We start from the raw sequence: 25,926 nt of genomic DNA, 5'->3' as shown, positions 1-25,926 counted from the left end.
GCATATTCCTTTTATATAATAAGGGATGTTCTTGATTAAATGATCTATAGGCATGGTATGATGTCATACAAACATTAGACTGGAGAGGGCACTGTTAGTTTCTATTTACCAAAATACAATTACAATAACAGTATTATTGTTCATTAAGCCAAAATAAGTCAGTCCCTGTCTTTTAGGACAGTAATTTTTTAAAGTGGACCCTTGAGAAATCATTACACAAGATACTTAACATTTTTCCCATAATAATTATTCATTCAAGACTCAGAATCTTCCACAATGTCTTTCTTGATCCATTCAATTCCACTCTGATTACATTCTTCTGATTTTGCCATTCTGACCTGTATAATTTATACTATACTATCATGCATGTTTTGTTACTTTGTAAGTCAACAAGCATTTATTAAGTGCTTACTATGTGCTAGACACTGTATCACATAAGCACTGGGAACACAAAGGGAAAAATGGTCCCTGTCCTCAAATATTCAACTCTAATGGGGGAGATAATATGTAAACAATGTGCTCATACAAAAAAAAAAAATATATATATATATATATGGGATAAAATGGAGGTAAGCTCAGAGGGAAGGCATTTGGGGGAGTAGGAGAAACATGAGAAAAAGCATCTTCCACAAGACAACATTTGAGCTATGCCTTGAAGAAGTAAGGGAAGTCAGAAAGTAGAGCTAAAGAAGAATTGTTTCCAAATTACAACTAGATTATAACTTCATCCTAGGAAAGCCATAGATTTCATCACTGTATATTGCTTCTGACAAAACAAGACACACTTTAGAAATTCAAAAAATACTTATTAAAGTACTATATACTTATATACATATACATAAACATATAACATATATATCCACAGTATATATATAGTACCAATCCATCATTAAGCACTTATTAAATATCTATTATATGCTAAAAAAAACATACTAAGTTTTGAAACTAAAAAAGACAAAATGAAATAATCCCCCCTGCTCAACATGCTAATAACATTTTTATGAGACAATATGTCACATAACAGAATAAACAAAAAATTATTTAAATATGAACAAAATAAATACAAGGTGAATGGAGGGGGTGAACTAGGGATAATTAGTAAAGGCCATACTTAAGAGATGATGTTTAAGTTGAATTTTGAAGGAAAAGCAAGAATTCTAAGAAGCAAAGGGAAAAGGGATTACATTCCAGGCATAGAAGAGAGCCTGTGGAAAGGCATGGAAAAGGAGATATAGTAGCACAGGGGAGGAATAATTGCAAAAAGTCCCGTTGAGCTGGACAGAAGAGTATGCAGAAGGGAGTAAAGTCTAATCTAGATGCAAAGACATTAAAGGTAGGCTGGGAAAGGTTTTAAATGCCAAACAGGGGTTTCTGCTTGGCTCTATGAGTAATAAGAAGCTAAGGGAGTTTATAAAGCAAGGGAGTGGCAGAGTCAAATCTATATTCCAGGAATATTACTTTGGCAGATATGCATACAGATATACATATTATACATAAAATATGGGAATAGTCACTATTGAAAAAGCTATCCTTAAAAGAAGCTGCCGCCAACTCTACCAAGCAGATTAATGCAATTCTGAGAGAATCCATTTAAGGGATGAGCCACTCTGGATTTTAATCTGGAACTTTGTAAGAAAAATGACTAAATTATCTATATTTTTCATTCTATGATTCTCACTACCAGATATATACTCTAAAGAAACAAAGGTCTAAAATATATCAAAATACTCATTGCAACAGTCTTTGAAATAAAAAATGGCTAAAAAAAACTAAAGTCAATGAACATACTCAAAAATGGTATTATTATGTCTTAAGAAATGGTCTAAGACAAATAATTCAGAAAAATATGAGATTTGTAAGAACTGATCAGCAGAGCAAAATTAGAACTAAGAAAACAATATATATGCAGACAAAAATGTAAATGAAAAATTACTTAAAAGAAAGTCAGATGGAGCAACAGAAAAATCAATGAATGTCTCAAAGGAAAGATAATGAAATATATGCCTTCTCTCTTCTTCCCTGCTTGGGAGAAAAGGGAGGTGGAGGGAGATTACCAGGGTAGAATAATGTACACACCATCAAATATCAGTCAGTATGTTTAATTTTTTATTTGTCACAAAGGAGGATTCAATCTGGGGCTGAAATTAAGTTGGTGTAAAGAAAAAAGGCATCAATAAAACTAATTTAAAAGCATACATGTAAAAACTATGTTTATTTACAATTTTTTAAAAAGTACTTTGGTTTCTGTTCTTTGTCAAAAAAGGGACTTATGATTGCATTATATAATCCAAGCAATCATGATGCACACGCTATTGATCAAAGAAAGAAATGACTACCTAACAAACTGAGAATTTCAAAGTAAAACAATATTTTGAACTCACTTCTCCATTTCTTAAAGTTGTGATGGTTCCTCTTGCTACTCCCATTCGAAACAATGTTTCTGTGGCCTGTAATTAAAAATGAGAAGTAATATTTTAAATTATTATTAAAAGATAGTAAGCTTTTATATCATCATAAAATACACAGAAATAAAAACCATTTATTGATACTCAATCTATCAATTGAGGAATGGCTAAACAAATTGTGACACATAAAATTAATAGGCTATCATTGCACAGTAAGAAAGTATGAATATAAGGAATTCAAAGAAATAAGGGAAACTTGTAGGAAGTGGTGTGGAATTAAAAAAAACAGATCCAGGGAAAATAATATACACAAGGAGTACAACAGTAGAAATGGAAAGAATAAAAAAAAAATCAAAGTGAATGCTGTATAATTATATTAAAAAAGAAGTTTTGTCCTGGAGAACAAATGAGAAAATGAACCTTCTCCCTTCTTTGCAGAGGTGAAAATTATGCAGGTGGAGAACCACAAATACCACAAACACAGGTGTAGTGTTGTTCAGTTTTGCTGAACTTTTTTTAAAAGGATTTGTTTATCAACAGCTCTCTGAGTATGGGACATGTATACAGAAATGAAGATTATGTAAAAATATATCAATACATTTCAAAAAAGAATCATCATCATCATCAATTTACTCAGCAATATCATAATACAAACATCCCATCCTTAATATGACATAAGAATCAGAATCTCTTAATTAGAATAGTATCCCTGGTTCTAATCATATCAATTGATTAAAAGATAAAATTTTGAATGACTGAAGATAAATCTTTTATTCTACTCTTGTGGAGAAGATGGAAATATGTAGACTAGACTACAGTACAATTATATAGATTGGAACTAGCTGAAATGGCTAGCTCCAAAATGGTCATTAATTATTCCACATAAACTTGGAAGAAGGCCTTTAGTGGAGTTTCCAACCATTCTTTGCTCTGTACTCTACAATATCAATAACTTGAATAAATGTACAGATTGTATGTTTATTAAACTTATAAATGCCACAAAGCTGAGGTATAGCTATCACATTTTATGATAGTCAAGATCCAAAAGTCTTCTGATAGACTAAAATGGTGGCACTAACAAGATTATACTTATGCTTCTTAACTTTTAAAGTCATGAACATAAGGCTCAAGAAATATGCATATAAGTATCAGATGAGGGAGACAGGGCTAGACACAAGACCATCTTAAAGGAATCTTCAGTTTTAATGCTCTAAACATTCATTATGAAGACAATTATATGACTTCCCCGCCCCCCCCCCCGCGACAAAAAAGCAACCATTAATCTAATCTTAGGCTGTACTGAAAAGCATAGTTATCCAAGACTGTAGAGCTCATAATACTCTTTCCTTAGATGGACCACATCTGGCATGCTGTATTCAAGTCTCAGATTCCACATTTTGGGAAAGACATTGATAAGCTGGAGAATGTCTAGTAGAATCAAGCAGTCCACTGAAGGTCTCAGAGATCATGTCATAAATATCAAAGGAAAGAACTAAAAATATATGAACTGGAGAAAAGGCAACTTGGGTAGCATGCATGATAGCTATTTTCAAGTAACTGAGAATGCCACTAAGAAAGGAAATTATACAGTACTTGGCCCCAGAGGACAGAAATAGAAGCAATAGGGAAAAGTTGCAAAAAGTTAAATTTAGTTTTAAAGTAACAGAAATGTACAATGGAATGTTTCAAGAGGTAGTGGCATCCCCCTCAGTGAAGGTCATCAAAGGCTGGACAAGCACTTATCAAGTTCATTTTACCCTTCTAACTAATTCTGTGATATTATAGGGGGCTCAAAATGAATGAAATTTCAGCTTCAATGATATTTTTTGCAGAAGAAGCTAAGTGGTACACTGGATGGAGCACTGGGCCTGGACTCAAGAAAACCTGAGTTTAAATGTGACCTCAGACACTTGCTAACTGTGTGACCCTGAGCAAGTCACTTAACCAGTCTGCCTCAGGTTTTTTTTTTCAAATGTAAAACTGAGATAATAAAGCAACCTACCTCCCAGACTTGTTGTAAGGATCAAATAATAATATCCGTAAAGCTCTTATCATGGTACCTGGCATATCATACACACTTATTAAATATTTGTTCTGCTTTCATTAGCATGACAGTACATCTGAAGGAACTGTAGAAATCACCTCATCTAAACCTCTAATTTTACAGATGAGGAAACTGAGATCCAAATTCAGTGATTTATCTGAGAGCACAAAATTAGTAAAACTAAGATAAAACAGGTCTCTCTAACCCCTAGGAGGAAATATAATTGCCTTTGTTATGTACTTAAGGCTCTTCACAACCTGGCTATGACCTTTCCAGGAATGTCAGGAAAGTCTTAGAGCAGTTTTTAAGACTTAATAGCTATTAAGTAAATAATGAATTGTTATTTGAATATCAAAAATAATTACTTGATATTACTTTTGATAATTAAATGATATCAGATTAAATATTATTTAAGCTTTAATAACTATTAAATATTAAACATTAATATTTTTAAACTGCACTGAAACTTTGGGGACATGCTATATTATTCCCCCTTCATGCATTCAAATTTACGCAGGGGTGGGGAACCTGCAGCCTCAAGGCCACATGTGGCCTTCTAGGTCCTTGGGTGTGGCCTTTTATAAATCCAAGTTTTACAGAACAAAATCTTTTATGAAGAGGATTTGTTCCATGAAGTTTGGATTCAGTCAGCGGGCCACAAAAGGCCTCGAGGTAGCAGGTTGCTCACCCCTGGTCTACCCTCACAGCAAAGGCTGTCCCCCATGCCTGGAATAAACTCCCTTCTTCACCTCTGCCACTGACCTGGTTCCTTCAAGGTTCAGCTCACATATAACATCCTTTACTAGCAATTTCCTGATCTCTCCAGCTCTTGGTGCCAACTCCTTCCCCCACCCCACCCCACCTCCCGCAAAAATTTACCTTATTGCAGAAAGGTATAGGAATTGAAAATGATTTTTTAGAGTCTTAACTGATAGGTTACAACTGCCAATATGAAAACAAGGATGGTATTGTCAACATTTTCACAAAAAATATAGATTCACCCATTGTCAGGGTATTGTGGTGTTTAGTTGATGATATTTCTGGCTTGTCCCTCTACCATAACTTTTTATTTCTGGTTTTCTACTTTTAGACATAAATTTCTTAATGGATTTTATTATTTGTCATTGTTGTTTCTGTTAACCCTAAAGGTATCTCACTTTCTAGTTTTACTTTCCCTTCCTGTCTGGGATAAATAAATTACTCTGTTACATGTGAATTACCCATGCCTTCACTGGTTCTTTTATCTGTTTACCTTTCTTGTACTTCTTTTGTTTGGGGTATAAAAGAAACAAAAAATTACTTCAGGTCCACTGTTCTTTGTAGGAATGCTTCAAATGTCTCTAGCTTTTAAAAAAAAAAAAACTGATCAGTCACTTTTTCATTATGTTTAGACTCAGGCTTGCAGGGTAGAACCCCTTGTGTTGCATGTTGAGCTCCTCTGCTCTTGAGAACACATCATTTCATTGCTGCCTAGAGTTTTGGTGAATATAGCAGTCTTGTGATATTAGAACTTTTCCTCTCCTTTATATTTGAAAAGTCTCTTCTGGTTGCTTGCAAAAGTTGTTGTCATTGGAATTGTTCGACTCAACCACTATATGTTCTTGGAGTTTGAAGCAAAGGGTATTTTTTTCCTGGAAAAAATCTATGGATTCTCTGGATTGGCACATTGTTTTCTGCTTTCAGAAGTTCTGGACAGTATTTTTGGTATTATTCTTTGCATTATGATATTTGGGGTTTTTGGCTTGGGAAACTGTAAGTTGTCTCAAAGCACACCATCTTTGAAGAAAGGTTTTGCTTGTGTGGAGATTATTTTCTTTTACTGTCATTTCTTTTTGCTTCTCTTCTTCCAAACTGTCCTTTACACCCAATATATTTGCATTCTCAACTAGCTGATCACTCTTTCCTTTCTTTGGTGAAGATTACGACTATGTATTCAAGTTTTCCTGTTCTGCTAACAGGCTATAAATTCTGCTTTCATAATTCTTATTTCTCACTTAATTTATTCTGGAACATCTTGCTGTGGTTCCATCCTCTCTTCGAAGTCTTTTAGGATTCTCCACCTCATTTTCCTTTGTCCTCCAATATTTATTCAGAGATGTTGTAATGCCATGCACTAGCAGCTTTCCAGAAGAATGCTACTGTGAACAACTTTTAAGCTTCTGATTACACAGTATAGTGAACACTCTATTTATTCCATAACAAATCAAAGCAAAACATTCATAGAAAATCAAGGTACAGCATTCACAATGTTACAACTTATCACAGAAAATCACAATATAGTATTCACAACAGCTTATCATTAAATTGGCCACATAGTTCTCACCAAAGTGGTCACAATATTTAGAACAAAGAATAATCATTTCAAAGTATAATAGTTAAAGTCTTCCACTCATGGGGCACACTAAATTAACTCAATCAGTCACTTATTCAACAATCAATTACTAAGAATCATTAATCACTAAGTATAATCATTAGAAAATACACAAAACCTCCATCCCTAGGGTCACTAGTAAACTACAATTTCATCACTACTCAGTACCCACAATGAGGTTTTTTTCATCTTGACTTGAGGCAGGTTCTCAGATTCCCTGGATCCCCTTCCATGGTCCCAGATTCTACCTGGATTCACCAGACTGTCACCTGGGTTCAATGGCAGACAGCTCCCAGTTCCTTGTCCAGCTCTCTGGGTAGGGCCTGCTCCACAATGAAGTTCACAGGGTCCAGTCCATCTCAAATACTTCACAATTTCTGCTCCTGGGAATTCAAGGCTCAACCAAGCCACAAACAGACAAAGTCCCTGCATCCCAGTCAGGCTTCTTCAGTCTTCTGCAGCTCGTTCAAAAAATCAGAATCACCTTATGCATCCTGGGAGGAAGGGGCTCCTGGGCTCCAGTTCAGAAGAAGTTCCACCACCACGAGTTCTCAGGAAATTCTGGCTTAGTTCTCAATTCTCTCTCCAGCAGAACAGCTTCTGCCACCAGATTCTTATCTAAAAGAAATTCTGACTGTGCCTCTCTGGGGCTTTTCTTACATAGATAGCATTAGCTACTTCCTGTTTCAGTCAACCCCTTCCTGTTATGTCAGGAACAGGGGTTGATACCTTCTGTTTCTTTCACTGAGGTTTGATTAGTTACTAAGTACCTGCTTCCTTGCCAATACAAAAAAGGGTCTTCAAATTACCATTACAGATGTCTGAATTCATATAGATAATTCTGAGGCCATATTCCTTTTTTATGAATATCTTCTTATTTGGTTTATCTGATTCTGCTCAAAATCTTTGAAAAAATTTTCTTCTGTCTGAGATCTCTAGTAATTTCAGTCATTTTTCTTCTATCCTGCTATCATCCACTTTTTTCTTCCTTCTCTGTAGATAGCAGTTTCCCCAGGAGCTGCACCTCAATACTGTCTCATCCTCCTTCACACAAAGGGATTCAATTTTCACTGGCTTTGTTCCCTGACCAAGTGACTTATGAGGGTACAAAAATGGTCACAGCAGGATGCCACCCCTATTCCTTCAGTTCTGATGGAGCTACCACAAATATGCACTTCTTTTAAGAAATTACTGTATTCTAGACTCCGTGCTACATGCAAAGGATAAAATATAAGTGCCCTAACTTCAAATGACTTAAATTATTCCAGGAAGAAACAACATGTAAACTGAGTAATAAATTTTTAAATATATGCTAAATAAAGTCATTACTTTGAACATATCAGAAACTGAGATCAGTAGAGATCTCATGTAAGAGTTATTTCATCTGAGCCTTGTCTCTGAGTCTCTGCTCTTTTTACTATTATAATATACTGCCTTCTTTTCTGGGCTCAAATTCCTCAACTTGACAGGTATAGTGTTAAAGATATTTTATTAATGTTCAAATTATCTGAAAAGTTATCTGAAAATAATGAATATTTTTACTATAATTTCCTAGTATTTCCTGAAATAAAGGTTTAAATCATGGTTCTGTCAACAGGGATAGTCAAAAACCACAGGGCAAGAGGTATGTTATCTTATATAGCAGGCTTTTAAATATTTACTATATTCAACTTAATACATACTGAATTTAAACTACATGTCTGATTTTTAAAAAATACAATGGTTTATATTTCTGAGGTGTAATAACTATGTATTGGGGTGTAGCGGCAAGCACCCCAAGCGTCCTCAGGGTTTGCTGCCAATACAGGTTCTTGGATCTGCTTTGATAAAGGAAAGTAACTCAAAATGGGTTAACAAGCTTACTTTAATCACTCAAACATGTATCATTTACCTAGTTCAGGGGAAAGAGGTCAGCACCCCGAACTTCAGAATATACAGACAGAAACAGATCAAGTAGACAGCTTTCCAAACTGTCCAACCATTACATTCATACCAAATCAACATCTGGGTTTTTCAAAGCCGGGGGGCTCTAGACAACGGCTTCCCAGAATCCATATCAAATCACAGAACACTTCTCAAAGTGAACCCCAAAACAAAGCCTCACATCAGGGCTTATATAGCCTTCTCCTGGCTCAGAGAATGTAACAACCTTTTGGACCCACTGGCCAATCAAAAAGTATTTATTGAAAAGCAAGCCTCCCACCCCAGGATCCAGGTGCACTTTAGCCTAGGGGCAGGGAAGATCTTTAAATTTACATTCCCATTATATGGGGATACAAAGAGGGAAACCAAGGAAGAGAAAATGTTTGTAGGAGTATGCAACAGGAGCATAACAGCCTAGAATCAAAGTGCTTACACCCCAAAGAGTGCAAGAATTCTTCACTATCTCAAAAGATGAAGGAAACCAAGGACTTCACTCAAACTTCTATGCCCATCAGAACTAGCTTCTTTCTGATGAAGAATGTCTTCATGCAATGGAACACTGTGTTAATACAGCTAAGCTTTCTTTTCTTTTTCTATAGAAAAGCAATGGTTTGTACAACTTCCTTTTAACCTTAGATATTTCCTTTAATACACTTATTCTCACACAACTACTGAGAAATGTCAGACATACTGATATATAAGGTTAATTCTTGGCACTTGTAATTTGCATCTAGCATCAGAAATTTCTAGGTTGAAACTTTACTCTCAAGACACATTTAGCACTACTAATGAGATTAATATTAGGAATATAACTTTTTGCTAAAATGGGAGAAAGGCAGATAAGAGGCTATGCAGAAGTCCTTGAGTGATTGAAAATAAGTTCCTAGAAAATAACATCATTTAAGTAGTCCAAAAGGGAAAAAAATGTAGAAAGTGTCATTTTATGAAATTTAATATTTTCAAATAGCTTTTTTATATTTAGACTTCTTAAAGAAGTCTATTCACTGAATGGGCATTACCTCACTCAAAGTGAGATCCTGAAAAGGCCTTCGCCTAAAAGGGCATCCTGGGCCATCTCCAGTGGTCCTGATGAATATCTGGCTACTGGACCCAGATGGCTATGGAGGAGAAAGTGAGGCTGGTGACCTTACACAGACCTCCCTCACTGAAATCAAAGTCAACTGCAAGCCATGTCATCATTTCCCTGATGGCATGGTCCTCTTAGAAAATGAAGGACTAACACAACAAAAACCAAGGAGTCAAATTTATTAAGCTGGTTTTTATTCTTAGTGCCCAGTAATTCCATTACTCTATTATTCCAAAATTTATTTTAAAAGAACTAATGGCTTAATATACTGCTACTTTTTAAATTGTTATAGTATTCTGAAGGACCATATCACTGAAAAATCTAAAAGGTGTGAATTTAAGAAACAATTTGTAGACAAATTACAATAAAAATGGATCTATCCAAAATTCTGTTAACTAGAATAAAACTTAAAAGAACCCTATAATTAAGGCAAAGTTCTGTGTGACCAAAGAAAAATTAAGTTTCTTCATTACAGGTATGGTGTTAAAGATATTTTATTGATGTTGAAAAATTATCTGAAAGTAATGAATATTTTTACTATAATTTCCTAATATTTCCTGAAATAAAGGTTTAAATCATTGTTCTGTCAACAGGGATAGCTAAACATCACATGGCAAGAAGTATGTTAACAGAAGTAGGTAAACCACATTTACTCACATTTTACCCCTTTATTCTTTTGTATTTGTATAATAAAATCTAAGATACCATGCAAAAACTACATACCTCTAAATGAAGTCACCTCACAAAGTCAAGGGCAAAGAGTCACTGACTGATTCATTCATTAAATAATCATTATGAGTCTACCACAAGCAAAACATTATAATAAGCACCATAACTCTAATGACATAAACCAAACCGTCCCTGACCTCATGGAGCTTAATACTTGACTAGCAGGAAAAACGTACTCAGATAAGTAGATACAAACTATATGTCAAGTGAACATTAAGTAACTTGGGGTTACTTGGAGACAAGAAACTTGGGAAAATTAGGGAGATAGCAACTTGAATTGGGCTTTGAAGTAAATTGAGTGTTTTCAGATATGGAAGTGAAAAGGATGCCAATTTCTGTATCAGTCACAAGCCCATTTAAGGTATAAGTCACAAAAGAGGCAAGATAGATAAGAATGTAAATGTAATATGGGATGAACCACTTTAAAACCACTTTACTAGGTAGAACAAGGTATTTCATTGCTTTTTAAAAGTGTTTATGTTATGCAGGAGACAATAAGGAGACAATGATGTATCCCTAGCAAAAGAAATGCACCAATTATCAATGTATTGATTTTTTCCAAAGAAGTAAAATCAGCAAACAAATAAAGCATATCACAGACATCTTTATGAGGAAAAAGAAATGTATTTTATTATACTTATAGCTGTTCCATCTTCCTAAATCCAATACATTGAAAGGGGAATTAAAAATATCAAGGAACAAGATTATAATTATGCTTATAGTTGTTATTATTATTACATTTATAAATGTACAAATCTCAGAATGATAAAACACAAATTAAAAAATAATTAAACAAATCAGCTGTTAATGTCTTTTTTAAAATTTCCCTGCCAGAGAATAAAGTAGATTTTTACTTATCTGAGTTATATTAAAATGTATTTTATGTAAAAGGTAAATGAGGGGCAGCTAGGTGGCACAGTAGACAGAGCACCAGGCCTGGAGTCAGGAGGACCTGAGTTCAAATTCCACCTCTGATACTTACTAGCTGTGTGACCCTAACCAAGTCACTTCACTGTAATTGCCTCTCAAAAGAAAAAGGTGAAAAGAACTCAAAATAAGTAAAAGATTATTAAAAATTATTTGGAAGTGGATTAAAATTATCAAAGTAGATCAGTGAAAAAGACATCATAAGCAAGAATCAAGTGTGGGGAGACCTCAATAACCAAGTAATCAATAACTGCAAGAATATAAATTAATTAGGAAAGAACTCCTTGTTTGACAATAACTATTGGAAAAACTGGAAAGCAGTCTGGCAAAAAGCTAATTTAGACCAGTCCCTTACACAGTATACTCAGTAAGTTCAAAAGGGATATTCAAATTTAACAGACCATATAAACAAAAATTGAAGGAAAACTAATGGTGGTAGTTTTTTTCCCCCCCACAACTTTGACTATGGAAGGAAATTCAATCAACTGGCATTTATTAATTGCCTACTATATGCAAGACCCCTTCCAGAAGAATGCTGATGTGAATAGCTTTCAAGGCTCTGATTATATAGTATAGTGAACACTCTATTAAATAACAAATCAAAGCAAAACATGCACAGAAAATCAAGGTACAGCATTCACAAAATTACAACTTATCACAGAAAATGGCCACAGTTTTCACCACTGTGGTCACAAAGTTTTCAACAAAGTATAATCATAATTATTTAGTAAAACAGTAACTCAATCATTGGATCAACTTAATCATTCAATCATCCTTATGGAGGTCTCCTTAAGGGTCACAAAATATAATAGTCAAAGTTCTCCACTCATGAGGCATACTAATTTACAAATCAGTCACTATTCAATCATCAGTCACTACTCAGTCATTAGTCACTACTCAATACACTCTTAAGGGGTAGTGGAAAATACACAAGCCATCCACCCCTTGGTCACATGTAAATCACAATCTTCTCAGTCAGTACACAATATCCCAGTAAAGTCTTCTTGCAATTTGACTTGAGGTTGGTTCTCAGTTTCCATGGTTCCTCTTCCATGGTCCCAACTCCAACTGTCACCTGGATTCAAAGGCAGGCAGCTCTCAGTTCCTTGTCCAGCTCCTTGTCAAGTTCTTTGTCCAGTTTCCATTCCATATTAAAGTTCACAGTGTCCAGTTCACCTCAAGTCCTTCACAGTTCCTGTTTCTGGGAAGACAAAGCTTAACAGAGCTACCATACTATTCATGCACATTGCCGGCACCATCATCAATTCACTATCTGCCTGTGAAATCAACTCAGACCCACCAACAAGGTCTGAGAACTCAACACAAATCATCAACACTGACCCACAAACAAGGTCCAAGAGGTCAGCACAAATTATCAGTAAAGTCCCAGGACCTTCAAAACCCTCTTCCAGGACTTCTGTAAACATACAACCAGAAAATCCTCTTTCAGGGCTTCCAGTAATTTTTTGTACAAAGCATCACAAACAAATATCAACACAGACAGAGCAGACAAATAGAGTACTGGGATACCATAAATATTCCCCTTGACTCTGCCACCACAAGAGCCCTCTTTTCAGCTCATCCTGTCTCTAGCCCTACAGCTCTCCTTTTATAGTCATTAGCTCCTCCCCAGGAGTTCACAAGTTGTGGAGTTCACATGTTCTGTTTCTTAACAGACTGAAACAAGGTGTTAATTCAATAAATGAAACAAGGTGTGAACTACTTCTGTGCTTGCCATTACAATTATCTAATGCAAATAAATATGTACAAAATAAGCTATCCATAGGATAAACAGGAAATAATTGACAGAAGAAAGAAAACAGAGTTAAGAAGACGAGTTGGGAAAGCCTTCTTGTAAAAGAGACTTTAGTAAGGTCTTAAAAGAAGCCAAGGAAGTCAGTAGACAAAGTTAAGAAGAGTATTCCACACACAGAGGAAAGACAGAAAAAATACCACAATAGGGATAATCACAAAAGACAAAAATAACTAAATGAAACTGTAAAGTTTTTGCACCAACAAAATCAATGCTGCTAGGATAAGGAAAACATGAATTGGAAAAAAAAAATTTTCATCAAATATATCTGAAAAGGACCTAATTTTCATAAGACATGAGGATTTAATACAAATATCTAAGAATAGGACCCATCCCCAATGGATAAGCAATCAAAGAATATGAATAAAGTTATGAAAAGAGCTGCAAATTTTCACAATCACTTAAATGAATGTTATAAATCAATATTAACAAGAAAAATGAAAATCAAAATAAATCTAAGATTTCTCTTCAAGCAAATTAGAAAAATAATAAAAGATAGTCAATGTAGGAGGGGCTGTAGAAAGCATTAAGACTAATACACTATTGGTGGCATTGAGTTTTGCTCCACCCATTCAAGAAAGTCACTTGAAATTAGTTGTTTGTTTTTTTTAAAGTGACTAAAATTATCATATCTTTTGGCCTACAGTTCACACTTGGAGGTATATTCTGTGAAGAGGTTAAAGACAGACAGATCCTACATATATCAAATTATTTAAAATAATATTTTATTTTGGTAACAAATAACAGGAAAAAGTTGGTGCTTATCAAGGGGGAGACAGCTAAACAAATTCTGATACTTGAACATAATGGAATATTACTATGCCATCTAAAACTACAATTATGGAGAATTCAGAGAAGAATGAGAAGATTCATATTAAGCAAACCAGAAAAACAACATCAACAATAGAAACAATGATATAAATAGGATTTTAAAATGAATTTGAATCCTGAGTAGTTATAATTTTTAAAAAGTTGGTTCTGGAATCTACTTCTATTCCTATATTGCTGAGGTGGGAGACTAGAGATGAAATACTCTATAAGCTGTAAGACAGTCAGTGTGTTCACTGATTTTGCTGAATTGATTTTTTCTCTCTCTTTCTAATTCACTGTTGCATGGTTCACTGAATAGAAGGGAAAGAATACAGACATGAATGTGATATAAAGATGAATGATCCATATCACTAATATAAGAGAAATGTGAATCAAAACAACCCAAAGATTTCATCTCACAAGCTTTCACCCTGCAAATGGACAAAAATTGCAGTCGTCAAAGTTAGAAGGGTTGTAGGATAGGCACATTAATACACTGTTAGTGAAGCTGTGAAATGATATAAGCATTTTGGAAAACAATTTGGAATTTTGCAAACAAAGTGACTAAACTGACCATATCCAAAGACAACATTACTGGGTTTATACCCCCAAAGAAGTCACTGATAAGAAGAAAGTCCCCATGTACATCAAAATATTCAAAGAAGCACTATTTTTTATAGCAAAGAAATTTTTTTTAAAAGCACAAATCCATCAATTGGGAAATAGCTAAATAAATCATTGAAGATTAAAGTAATAGAATATTACTGTGGGGTGATGATGATGATAGCTAACAATATAACACTTATTATGTACTAGGAACTGTAGTAAGAACTTAATTATTTCATTCGATCCTAAAAACAACTATGGAAAGTAGATGCTACTATTACTCTCACTTGCAGTTGGGGAAACTTGACACAATCAGATTAAGTGACTTGGCCAAGCTCACACAGCTACTAAGTGCCTAAGGTCAAACTTGAACTCAGGTCTTCCTGACTCTGCACCTAGATTCATATCCACTGCATCACCAAGCTGTCCATAAGAAATAATGTACATGATAAATACAGAGGTAGAGAAAAGATCTACGTGAATTTATGCAGAGTGAAGTAGAGCTAAGAAAAAAATATATACAGCAACTACAATAATACAGATGAAAAAAACTACATACGAAAAATAATCAAAAGTTAAGTGTGACAAAATTATAAAGTTTCAACAAGACTTGAATGTAGAGATGTGAGATGTTAGCCCCCAACCTAGTTCTCCATGAAGGTAGGACGTCCACAGGTGCTACACATTGCACATATTTTCAGACTTTTTCAATGTAATCATCAGTTCTGCTGACAGTTTTTTCCTTATAAAAATAGTTTCTTATATGGGATGACTCTCTGTAAAGAGGAGGGGGGAATACTTTGGGTAACTATGATGATGTAACAGAAAAGAGACTGATAAAAATTATTTTAAAAGAGAAATAGTTTTATTTTAAAATGTGAACATTCCTATGTAGGTTTAAGGATCCTATATTTTTTGTAAAAATACATTTTGATTGCTATCTTTAGTTTTTATAGCAACCACATTCCCCAATATATCCATCCTCCTTACCATCTGAAAGAGATGTAACTGACAGTTGTCCAGGACACTGAGAGGTTAAGTAACGTACCAGGACTCACACTGAGGGCAGGTGGGAGATGCAGGACTTCAATCCAAATCTTTCTGACCCCAGGGAGAAAGCTTTCTCCACTATTTCATTTTGCCTCTGCATTTAGACACTGTGAAATTAATATTGCTATTTCTATTTTGTTTATTCATTGCAGAGACTTCAGATAATAGTAACTCAGTGTATGCCATCAATACTAAGTTGATCTATTTGCAAACAACCTAAACTTAAAACTCAGTTTGTGACCAACCTAAGAGTTGGAAGAAGAATAGAAGGACAGAAGTCACAATTAATATTTTCACTTTGAATTTTAATTATCAAACAATGTACCTGGTGAAATGTATAAGATCTTAGGTCACACTTCACTTGCACCTTATTTTAAATATGAATATATATATGACTACTACATATTAAGCAACAGGCAAACTGTTTTATCAAATCTTGTCAATATATTAACATAGTGATACCTGCAGGGATGATGAGATGCAGGACTACTTCTCCATTATAAACACATGGATAAATTCAATTTTTAATTACTGAGGACACAAAAAGAAAACGAATTCTATAACACCTCTATAAAACTTTGTCTCTGTATCATGCTTTATAGTCATTTGTTAATGCTTACAACATTCATCAGACACAGAAGAATAAAAAGGACCGTTATTCTACTTTATAAATCAAATAACATGTTGCGAAACATTATAAGATGTCCACTACAGTCAAATTATAAAACCTCACTGTAGCATGGTGACCATGATTTCTAGAAAACTAAGAAGAACACATCCTTTAGCAATTGGAAAGTAGTAACATATATGCCTGATGACACATTATATGTCTGCTATCCAAGAACAAACCTATCTAGCTAACTTCAAAGAAAAACATAACCAACTTGGCCACAAGTCAATGAGTTTTTTTTTAAACCCTGCAGCTCTCCAAAGATGTGAGGTGTGATTTGACCTGAACTGATAGAGAAAATACAATAAAATCACAGATCCTCAAAGTTCTTAAGAGAATATATGAGTGTATTATGTATCACCCCCAGAACCTTTCACAGTGTTCCATACACAGTAGATGCATAATAAATGTTAGCTGAATGAAAGAATGATTTTTCAATGATTCAATTTCTCACTTCCTAACAATGAAAAAAAAAATTCAAACCATGATTCAACAGTGCCAGAAATGCTACATCATAAGCAGTACTATATAATAACTCACTTGCCAGCACACATACATCACCTCACACACTAGAGGAACCAGTGACTGGTTCCTATAGTAATTAAGTGATGCTTTTATTGATTTTGTGGGGGTTTCCCAAAGTGTGAACAACTATGTTGTACTGTATATTCCAATAGTGTCACACACAGGAAGTATAATTTGTCAGCTAAAGCTGTTAGTTGTTAATGGTTAATTAAATCAACTTGTTTTATAGAGTTAGTAAATGTCACAATCTCTTTTGATTCAACCCACTTGAAATATGCATTACATATGGAAGTTGTGTGGAAACTAGGCAGTGGTTTTAAAGATACAGAGAATGCTACCTCTGTTTAGAGATGTGGGTTAGTAAGTTATCCAAGAACTTAAACTATAAGCAGATGGTTTGAATATGTGTTTCCAAATTGATAACAGTCATCTGGCTCCAACTGAAATGTGTATGTTTTTATAAATCTATGTTCTGTCATGTTCTATTTGATGTGACATGACAGAATAATATACTGTTATGTTCTGTGTTACCTCTTTGAAAATAATGAAACTTAAAGAAAAGGGGAAAAAAGGCAAAATTTATCCACCAGTGACATCAGACACATCGCCTAGCTTAACCAAAAAAAAAAAAAAATACTGAATGTGTAGTCAAAGTTCTAGTGCTCTTCCACAGGTCTTGATACTAAGGTAAATAATTAACTTCAGGCAAATCATATCTTTATTCAGGGTGAGTTTATCTGTAAAATATGGATCAGAAAGCTGGCTATCATTCATGAATATTGCGAGAATAACTTAGAAACTGTATGACTGATTTTTACATTACAGGAAAAAAATAAACCACTGCATGTAAATTTAAGTTACTGATAGCTTAAAACCATACTGTATAACTATCTAAAGAACAGAAGTGACAACTTAAATCAGCATTCTATACATAAAGCCCTAAAAATCTATTTCTTCATAATAAATCTAAAGCAGAATCTGTCTCAACGGCCTACTTACACATATGAAAAATACATCACTAACACTTAGGTGTAATCTACATGAATAATTTTGCTTTTCTCTGATTATTTGTGGGCAATATTGAATTTTTTAAAAAATCACCATAAGGGTTTTAGTACAAAGAAACATAATCTCGTCTAAGTTAAGGTAAATTCATTTTTTTAAAAAATAGAGGCAAACCACAAAGCACCTGCTTCTTTTTCTCATCTGCAGATCCTGGTTTTCACTTCAGAGTGCCATTTCTGACCCATAAAAAAGATAAATGTTTTATATTTTGAAAAAAATTTATTTATTGCTCAAAAAATTAATCTTGTCAATTTAAATTATCTTTCAGATACCATGACATCTAATAAATAATAATGAATATTGTCTATCCTTTTGTCAGCTGCAAAATAATTACAGAACTGAGTAACTTTTCAATGACATTTCAGCATCATATTAATGCAAGACAGACAGTTTAATGCTATTTCCAACAGTCTTGCCAAATACAATTAACACGATATTATGACAGCATATTGGCATAGGGATCTCCTTTAAAGGTAACTAATAAGCAATTCAAAAACACCTAAATATATAACAGATAATGTTTTAATTTTATTTTATTTCTTTACAAATGTTAAGCATTTATTTTTTCCCCTCACTCTTCTTACCCTTCCATCACCCCACCCAAACTCCCAAACAAAGGAAAACAATAACAAAATTTTTTCAGCAAATAAACATAGACAAAACAATATTTCACATTGGCCAGACCCAAACCTGAGGGTCTCATTCTACATGGCAGTTGACTGCTTCTGACAGAACATGGCTAAGTTTTTTGTCATTATTCTTCTGGAATCACGAGTTCTTAAGTCTTTCAAAATTGGTCATCATTACAATTCTGAGATTATAATATAAACTGTTCTACTTCTGCTCATTTCATTCTGTGAAATGATCATAAAAGTCTCTTCAGGTTCTTCTAAAACCATTTCTTTTATCATTTCTTATACCACAATAGTATCCCAGTTTACAAGTCATTCGAACTATACTCAAAAATGTTCTGTGAGATAGCTTACAGTTTATTTATTATTATCTACATTACAGTTATCCCTTCCACATCACAACATATCCCATCATGGTTTTGATATATTATGGGTTGACATAAGAAATTAAATAGAAATTTAGGGGAAATTTTGAGGAAGTCACAAATGACACAGAAAAAGTTAAGAAATTTGGAAATATATGTACAGTATTTTTACTTAACACTCACCTACATATACCTTATGACCAAATACTTAACCCAAACTTTACAATAATGTACTGTAAACACTCCATAAAAGAAAAAGAAAAATGCAGACCTCTTTTTTTGGAGGGCCAAAAAATTGCATGCAGCTTTTTTCATATCACAGGAACAGTGCACCCCTAATACCCATGATGTGGAAGGGATAACTGTATACTGAGGAGATAACTGAATTTCCTGAGTCTACATAACTAAAAGAAGGAGTGGAACCCATCTCTTGACTCCAAGTTTAAAACTCTGTCAAATACAAAAATTCTGTTGCCAGAAAAGAGGGCAAAGGACACAAGTAGTAAGATAGTTCTTACAATTCTATAAGCCTTAATTTAACAACAGGTCCTTTTAAAGTGTTGTGGTTGAGTCATATTGTTCAGTCGTGGCTGAGTGACTCTTTCTGACCCCATTTGGGATTTTCTTGGTAAAGATATTCGAGTGGTTTGCCATTTCCTTTCTCCAGCTCATTTTAAAGAAGTGAAAACTGAAGCAAATAGGGTTAAATGACTTGCCCAGTGTCACACAGCTAGTAAGTGTCTGAAGCCAAATTTGAACTCATGAAGATGTCTTCCTGACTCTTGGCCTAGCACTCTACCCACTGTGCTAGCTAGCTGCTGTGTAATCATTATCTAACAATGAAAGCACTAACACTACTATAGAAATAGAGCCATATCTTTATTGACATTTTCACTATAGATAAACCCAGAAGATAAAAAGAAGTTACAGTTAAGTAAAAGGACATATTCAGGAAGAACTAGCCTTAACCAAATAACATCGCACTCTCAGCCCACCCTCCCACATACCGCCCCCCCCCCACAAACACACACACAAAATATATAAAAGCAAAGGAGAAGGCTTTCACTATGTGTTCAGTACAGTGCTAAGAACCTAGTAGGCACTTCAAAATATTATTTGTCAAACTAAGAACTTTTCTAGAGTATGCCACATCTTCAGAATCAGGCAACTGAGAGAGGCTGAGAAAAACAAATACTATTTTGGCTACTAACTGATTTCTTTTAAAAAAAATTATTTAGTTGAAAAAGAAATACTCAAGCATTTACAAGATATACTTGCCAAACATGTTAAAAGTATATAAAATATTATGTTAGAATTTATCCTGAAAATTTTTATATAACAAAAAAGCTAGCTAGTCAGATTGACTACATAAAAACAGCTGAAATCTAAATATCCAACAATTGCAAAGTGAGGTACACTGACTTAATGGAATATCATGGTGTAATTAGGACTGACAAGAATGAGGAAGCCAAAGAAATCTGAAAGCCCTTTATGAAATAATACAAAGTGAAAAGGCAAAACCCAAAGCATGGAGTACACATAACTACAGCCAAATAACCTCACCTCTTCCTTTTACAATCTCTAGTTTCCTTTAAAAAGAAGATTATGTCACCTCCTACATGTGTTCTTTTTTCTTTCTCTTCTTTCTCTCTCTCTTTCTTTCTTTCATGGGGGGGGCGGAGGGGAAGGCAAGGCAATTGGGGTTGTGACTTGCCCAAGGTCATACAGCTAGTGTCAAGTGTCTCCAGGGTTGGTGCTGTATTCACTGTGCCACCTACCTGCCCCTCATGTGTTCTTTCTTGTTCCCCTAACCTGCTAGTATCTTCCCCTCATAACTATCTTGTATTTATTTCATATATGAGGCAGTATGGCACAGTGAATATACCTAGGAAAAGAGCCAAAAGATTCAGATTCAAGTTGTGACTCTGACTATGTGGCTAAATCTAAGCAAGTGACATAAGTCACAGTGCTTAGGAAATTCTCCTATTCTCTAAGTTGTAGGGAAGGTACTGACCTGCACTGGGAGAGAGTTTTGTCAACCAGAAGGTCCTTATACTAATGAAATCACTGGTCCAATCCTTAACCCTATTTCTATATTGCGAAATACAACACACAACTGAACATGAAGCTCAATGAATTCATTTGTGTGTGTTTGTGTGCATATGGATTCTGTATGGAGCTGTCATGGAAAGATATCACAAATGGAATAAGAGGAAAAGATATGACTAAATAACATTAGGAAAGGAACAAAGGAAGCAGAAGGAAAGAGGAAGAGGATAAATGTTTATATAGCACCTACTACATGACAGGTTCTGTGCTAAGCATTTTACAAATATTATCTCACTTGACCTTCACAACAACCCTGCAAGGTGGGTGCTTTTATTATTTTTATTTTACAGTTGATAAAACTAAGGTTAAGTGACTTGCACAGAATCACACAGCTAGTGTCAGAGGTCAAATTAGAACCTTGGTCTTCTGACTCCAGGCCTAGCAGTCTATCCACTGTGATAAGAAGGCACTGGGAGTTCTGATCTGAATCAAACGTTATCTATATATGCATATAAATACAGATACAGAGAGGTGAGACCAGGGTACACCTGTTAAAACTATCACAATTAGTTGGTTATTTGCTCTCTGCTTGCTGGTTTGCCTTAAACTTCTATAATTCCCTGGCTCACTTCAATGATAGTTCAACTTTGGTTTCTTTCTTCCACTTGCATTCTTATGTGACTGACTGTGATTCATTTATTCTTTGATCCTCTTATTGCTGACACCTGGTATCACTCCACAGCTACTGTATTGCCCTGACCATATTCAATACCTAATATTCAAAACCTCACTGCCTATTACCTAGACAGACACTCACTATGGTAAAGACCCTGCTTTCCTCTCTAAGTCGTAGACTCTGCCAGAAATTCCCCTCCTTAGCTATTAAAAACGCTAACGATTGAATATTTCTTACCCCATAACATCTGATCTCTTATTGTATATGTCGAATGAGAATTAGGCTTTAATGGTAATATATATATATACACATATATATATATATATGACTCCTTGAAATTTAATATAACACTTTTGTCAGAGAGAATACTCTTACAATCTTTGTTTGCTTAATGGGCATTACTTGTGCAAAATCAATGTATAAATACGTGTAATGAAACTCTTTAAAACATTTTTGTCTAAATACTTCATTTCCAATTTAAACTACTCCACAATCCCTATACATCCCCATGTGTGTATGTGTATGTATGTGTAGTATGTGTGTAAGTGTGTGTATAGATATAATATACACCTGCATATATACACACAAATACATAAACATGTGTATATATGTGTACATATGTGTGTAACTCTCTCTACATGTGTGTATGACCTAGTCAAACCAAAAAAAATTATCTAGAGGTATGCAGTCAGGAATATTAAATCAGTTATAATATACCTAATAAAAATTTTTCCTTCCTCTTCATTTTATACACTTATATGTGATACTTTTTGTTCTTCATAAATATTTTTAAGTTACACAAAATTGATCCAATTGCTTTTACTTGATAAAAACAAAAAGAAAAATGAAATAAAATGTATAAATAACCACTAGAACAATAACATGAAACAAAAATTCTTTTAAATTTACTCACTAAATACTGATGTGAATATTGTTCCAGCATGGCTTAACAATCAACTTGTTCAATATTAAGTAGTTTTGATCCTCAAGTAACTGTCAATATTCAACTTAAATATAACTAAATGTGATATGTACAAGTAAACACTGAACTAATTAGAGACTGACAAACATCTTATCAAAAGAATCATTCAGTCTTTTTCAGACAAGAGTCTAGACAGAAAGCAGGAATTTCACACATAGCTAGTATTTTGTATTTCTGTTTCTGATTACTACATCAGGAAATTACAGAATGATTAAACAGCAATCTTATGCTTAAAATGATAAAAATCAGCTCTACTTACCTTACCCCAGATTTAGGTAATCATATTCTCAGTTAAGAACAGGAACATTATAGTAATTATTGGGGAGGAAATTTGGCTTTATTATTTGTGATAAATTCAGATTACTACACATACTTAGAAACTAACCTGTAGAATGATTCCTTTCTCTTATAGTGATACTTCATATTTGAAATATTTAAAAAATATAAAAGATGAAATAAGTCTCTGAATAAAAATAAAAAATAAATAGTATTCATATTGAGCTGAACCCATTAAAAGAATAGACTCATGAGAGAAAACACATCAGAGTTCACTACAATAGACTTTTTTGTTCTTTAGGTAGACTCTTTGCACAATTATTTATGATTTCCCTAAATAGTTTTGGACTCCAGATGTTTAGGGACTGTGTTGAAGTTTCCTAAAAATGTATCTCTGATTAATTTTGTGGTTATCAATGAAAGTATAATGAATAAGATGTCAAATCACAAGAATACATTATTTTATCATCTAAGTCAGAGTTTCTTAACCTAGTGTTCATAAACTTTTTAAAAAATATTTTGATAAATGCATTTCAATAACATTTCTTTCCCTTACAATCCTAAATATTTTATTTTATGCATTTAAAAACATTATTCTTGAAAAATGTGTCCTCATAGGTTTAGCCAGATTGTCAAAGAGCTCCATGACTACAAAATTAACACTCTATTTGAGTATACCAGATAAATGATAAATTGAAAAGTGTGAATAAGAGTTTCTGGCCAGAAGGCATAAAGAAGCACCCCATTTATATAATACCAAATTAAGGTACACACTGTGTAACTATGAATTACATGGACCTTTGCAGATAATTTCAATTTTAAAAGTCAGTTGCTTTCCCTCAAAGGTTTCAATTATCTTATCTTTTTTAAATCTTCAGCAAATGATTATCTGAAGTAATGTAACTCAAATGTGAAATCAAAATTATGATTAATAGAATATAGATCCTGTACTACAACCAAAAATATATTTGTCAATCCATAAAAAACAATAAAGGATGAGTTCATTGCATGTTTGTTTAATTAGAGAACTTGTAATCCTATTTCACCTTTTTCTCTGAATCAATCAACCCATCATAATGTCTGATAAGGCAACATTTTAGGACTTCTGCCAGCATTAAATCAGAGAATGAATAGTATGAGGGTCTTATAATCTATACAAATTAATTTTTACCTCCTTGGTTCTGATTTCTGTAAAAAGATGTTTGTGGAGCTTAAAATGTTTGGTTTAACAGGCAAGGCCTACAATTTTTCCTATATGTATTATTTTCTGTCTTAAGACCCTAGAAACTAACAAAAGGATTTTCTGAAGAAGAAAATCAATAAGCCCAAAATAAGCTTCTACCACAGTTAGAACCAGTTTTACATTTAGTCAGAGTAGTCGCCCACCTACACCACATGTTTTATAGGCTACAGAAACATTTCCTCTTATCCTCACATCTCTGCCACACACCAATACCTTCCCCGTTGTCTTTTCCAGAACCTAAAATTTCACTATTATATTTTAATTCTTTGGAGTCCTTAAGGCTTTCAGCAATATAACCTTGAGATATTTAAGATAACACTTTAGAGAAAGTGAGTTGACAAAAGGCATCAAAGTAGGAGGACACTGACATCAGCATTATTACCTTTTAAAAAAACAGATTCTTTCTCTACAAGAACTAATATAATAATGCGGAAGCAAGTATTTCTAAAAATCTGTAGATTACTATTTAGGCTTATTTATTTTAATAATTTTCACAGAATCCTCAACAAAATCTGGATCATTCCCAACTACCCTAGGGTATCACACATTTTCAACTCTATATATAAGTAAAGATGGGAAACAGGTCTAGGGTCTAAAAAAGGGAGGCTATATTAAAGTTAAAGGTGACATTCCAGGTTATGGAATGCCAGTGCCACAAAACCTGGAGGCCATGAATCTTGATTAGTCTCCAGAAATACCAGCTTATGGAGACTGTGGGGCTGGTACCCATGGAGCCAGTAACTTTGAATGAATGGAAGCTTTAGTGTTTTATATTAATTGAAGTTAGGACATTTCAGAATCTGGCACTTCTTACTGGTTAGTTTTCACTAATTGAACACAATGCTAAACATTATCCTCTCACACCAAACTAAAAATTTTAACAGCCTTATAAACAGTACCTCAATATTGACTTCTTTGTCTTATTTGTTTGAGTCAAAATGAACCAGCTTGCCTCATTACTGATATTTTTGCAAATTAAGCAAGAGTTGGAAGGCATCCAAAACCGTTCAAGGTCTGTCCTTTAACTGGGCTGCAACTGTTAGTAAATATATTGTAAATGAACTTGTGCTCTTTTTTTGTCCTACAATTGTATCTCTGTTCTTAAGAAGGTAAGAGATTTTAATTCCTAATCTGTTCCCTGAATTCCACAACTTGACACCATTTCCTATGCTAATTTACCTCTGCTGCTACCTTTTATTTGCATCATAAATTACTCTAATACGTTTTAGTACCCAAACATAAATTTTATAAACAACACATACAGTATATACACCTAATTAAGTAATTAAAACCACCTCCCCTTCAAATGTAATACTTTCTATTTCTGCCAACAATTAATGCCTGATTCAACTTAAATATAACTAAATGTTTTATAATATGTTATATAAAAGTTATATACTATATATATAACATACAATAACTAAAATGTTACATAATCACATGTTTAATTTTTTAAACTGACAATTTTTCAATGTCCAAATTCAAAACCATGAATTGTATCTAAAAGAAATGACTAAAACACAACATTCACCTTGAGATCTATGATAAATTTATGAGGTTTCTTAATTTGAAAGTAAATGTATACATTTCTAAGAAATTGAACAAGAAAGACATTTGTCTTTCCATACAGGACTACAAACAATTTCTCATCTCAAACTCCTTTTAGCAAGGGAAACAA

General features: G+C 33.8%; 1 protein-coding gene across 2 annotated transcripts in view; it reads right to left on the bottom strand.

Moving 5' to 3' along the window:
* Positions 1-1,074: 1,074 nt before the first annotated feature.
* Positions 1,075-25,926, bottom strand: part of LOC138148347 (transmembrane protein 135-like) — a 147,186-nt gene continuing 122,334 nt past the window's right edge. Inside the window, exon 6 of one of the 2 annotated variants that reach the window (XR_011165035.1) lies at positions 1,075-2,447. Coding sequence is in view for 1 of the 2 variants with exons in the window: in XM_069071041.1 (XP_068927142.1) it covers positions 2,337-2,447 (111 nt within the window). In the remaining variant the exon portion in view is untranslated. The remainder of the gene's footprint in view (positions 2,448-25,926) is intronic. The other variant, XM_069071041.1, reaches the window with a different exon arrangement.

The sequence above is a fragment of the Petaurus breviceps genome, unplaced genomic scaffold (assembly GCF_028583685.1).
Source record: "Petaurus breviceps papuanus isolate PSGF00001 unplaced genomic scaffold, PetGlider_PUasm1.0 90823, whole genome shotgun sequence".
Lineage (NCBI taxonomy): Eukaryota > Metazoa > Chordata > Mammalia > Diprotodontia > Petauridae > Petaurus > Petaurus breviceps.
This window is presented reverse-complemented; position numbering and strand designations above follow the sequence as displayed.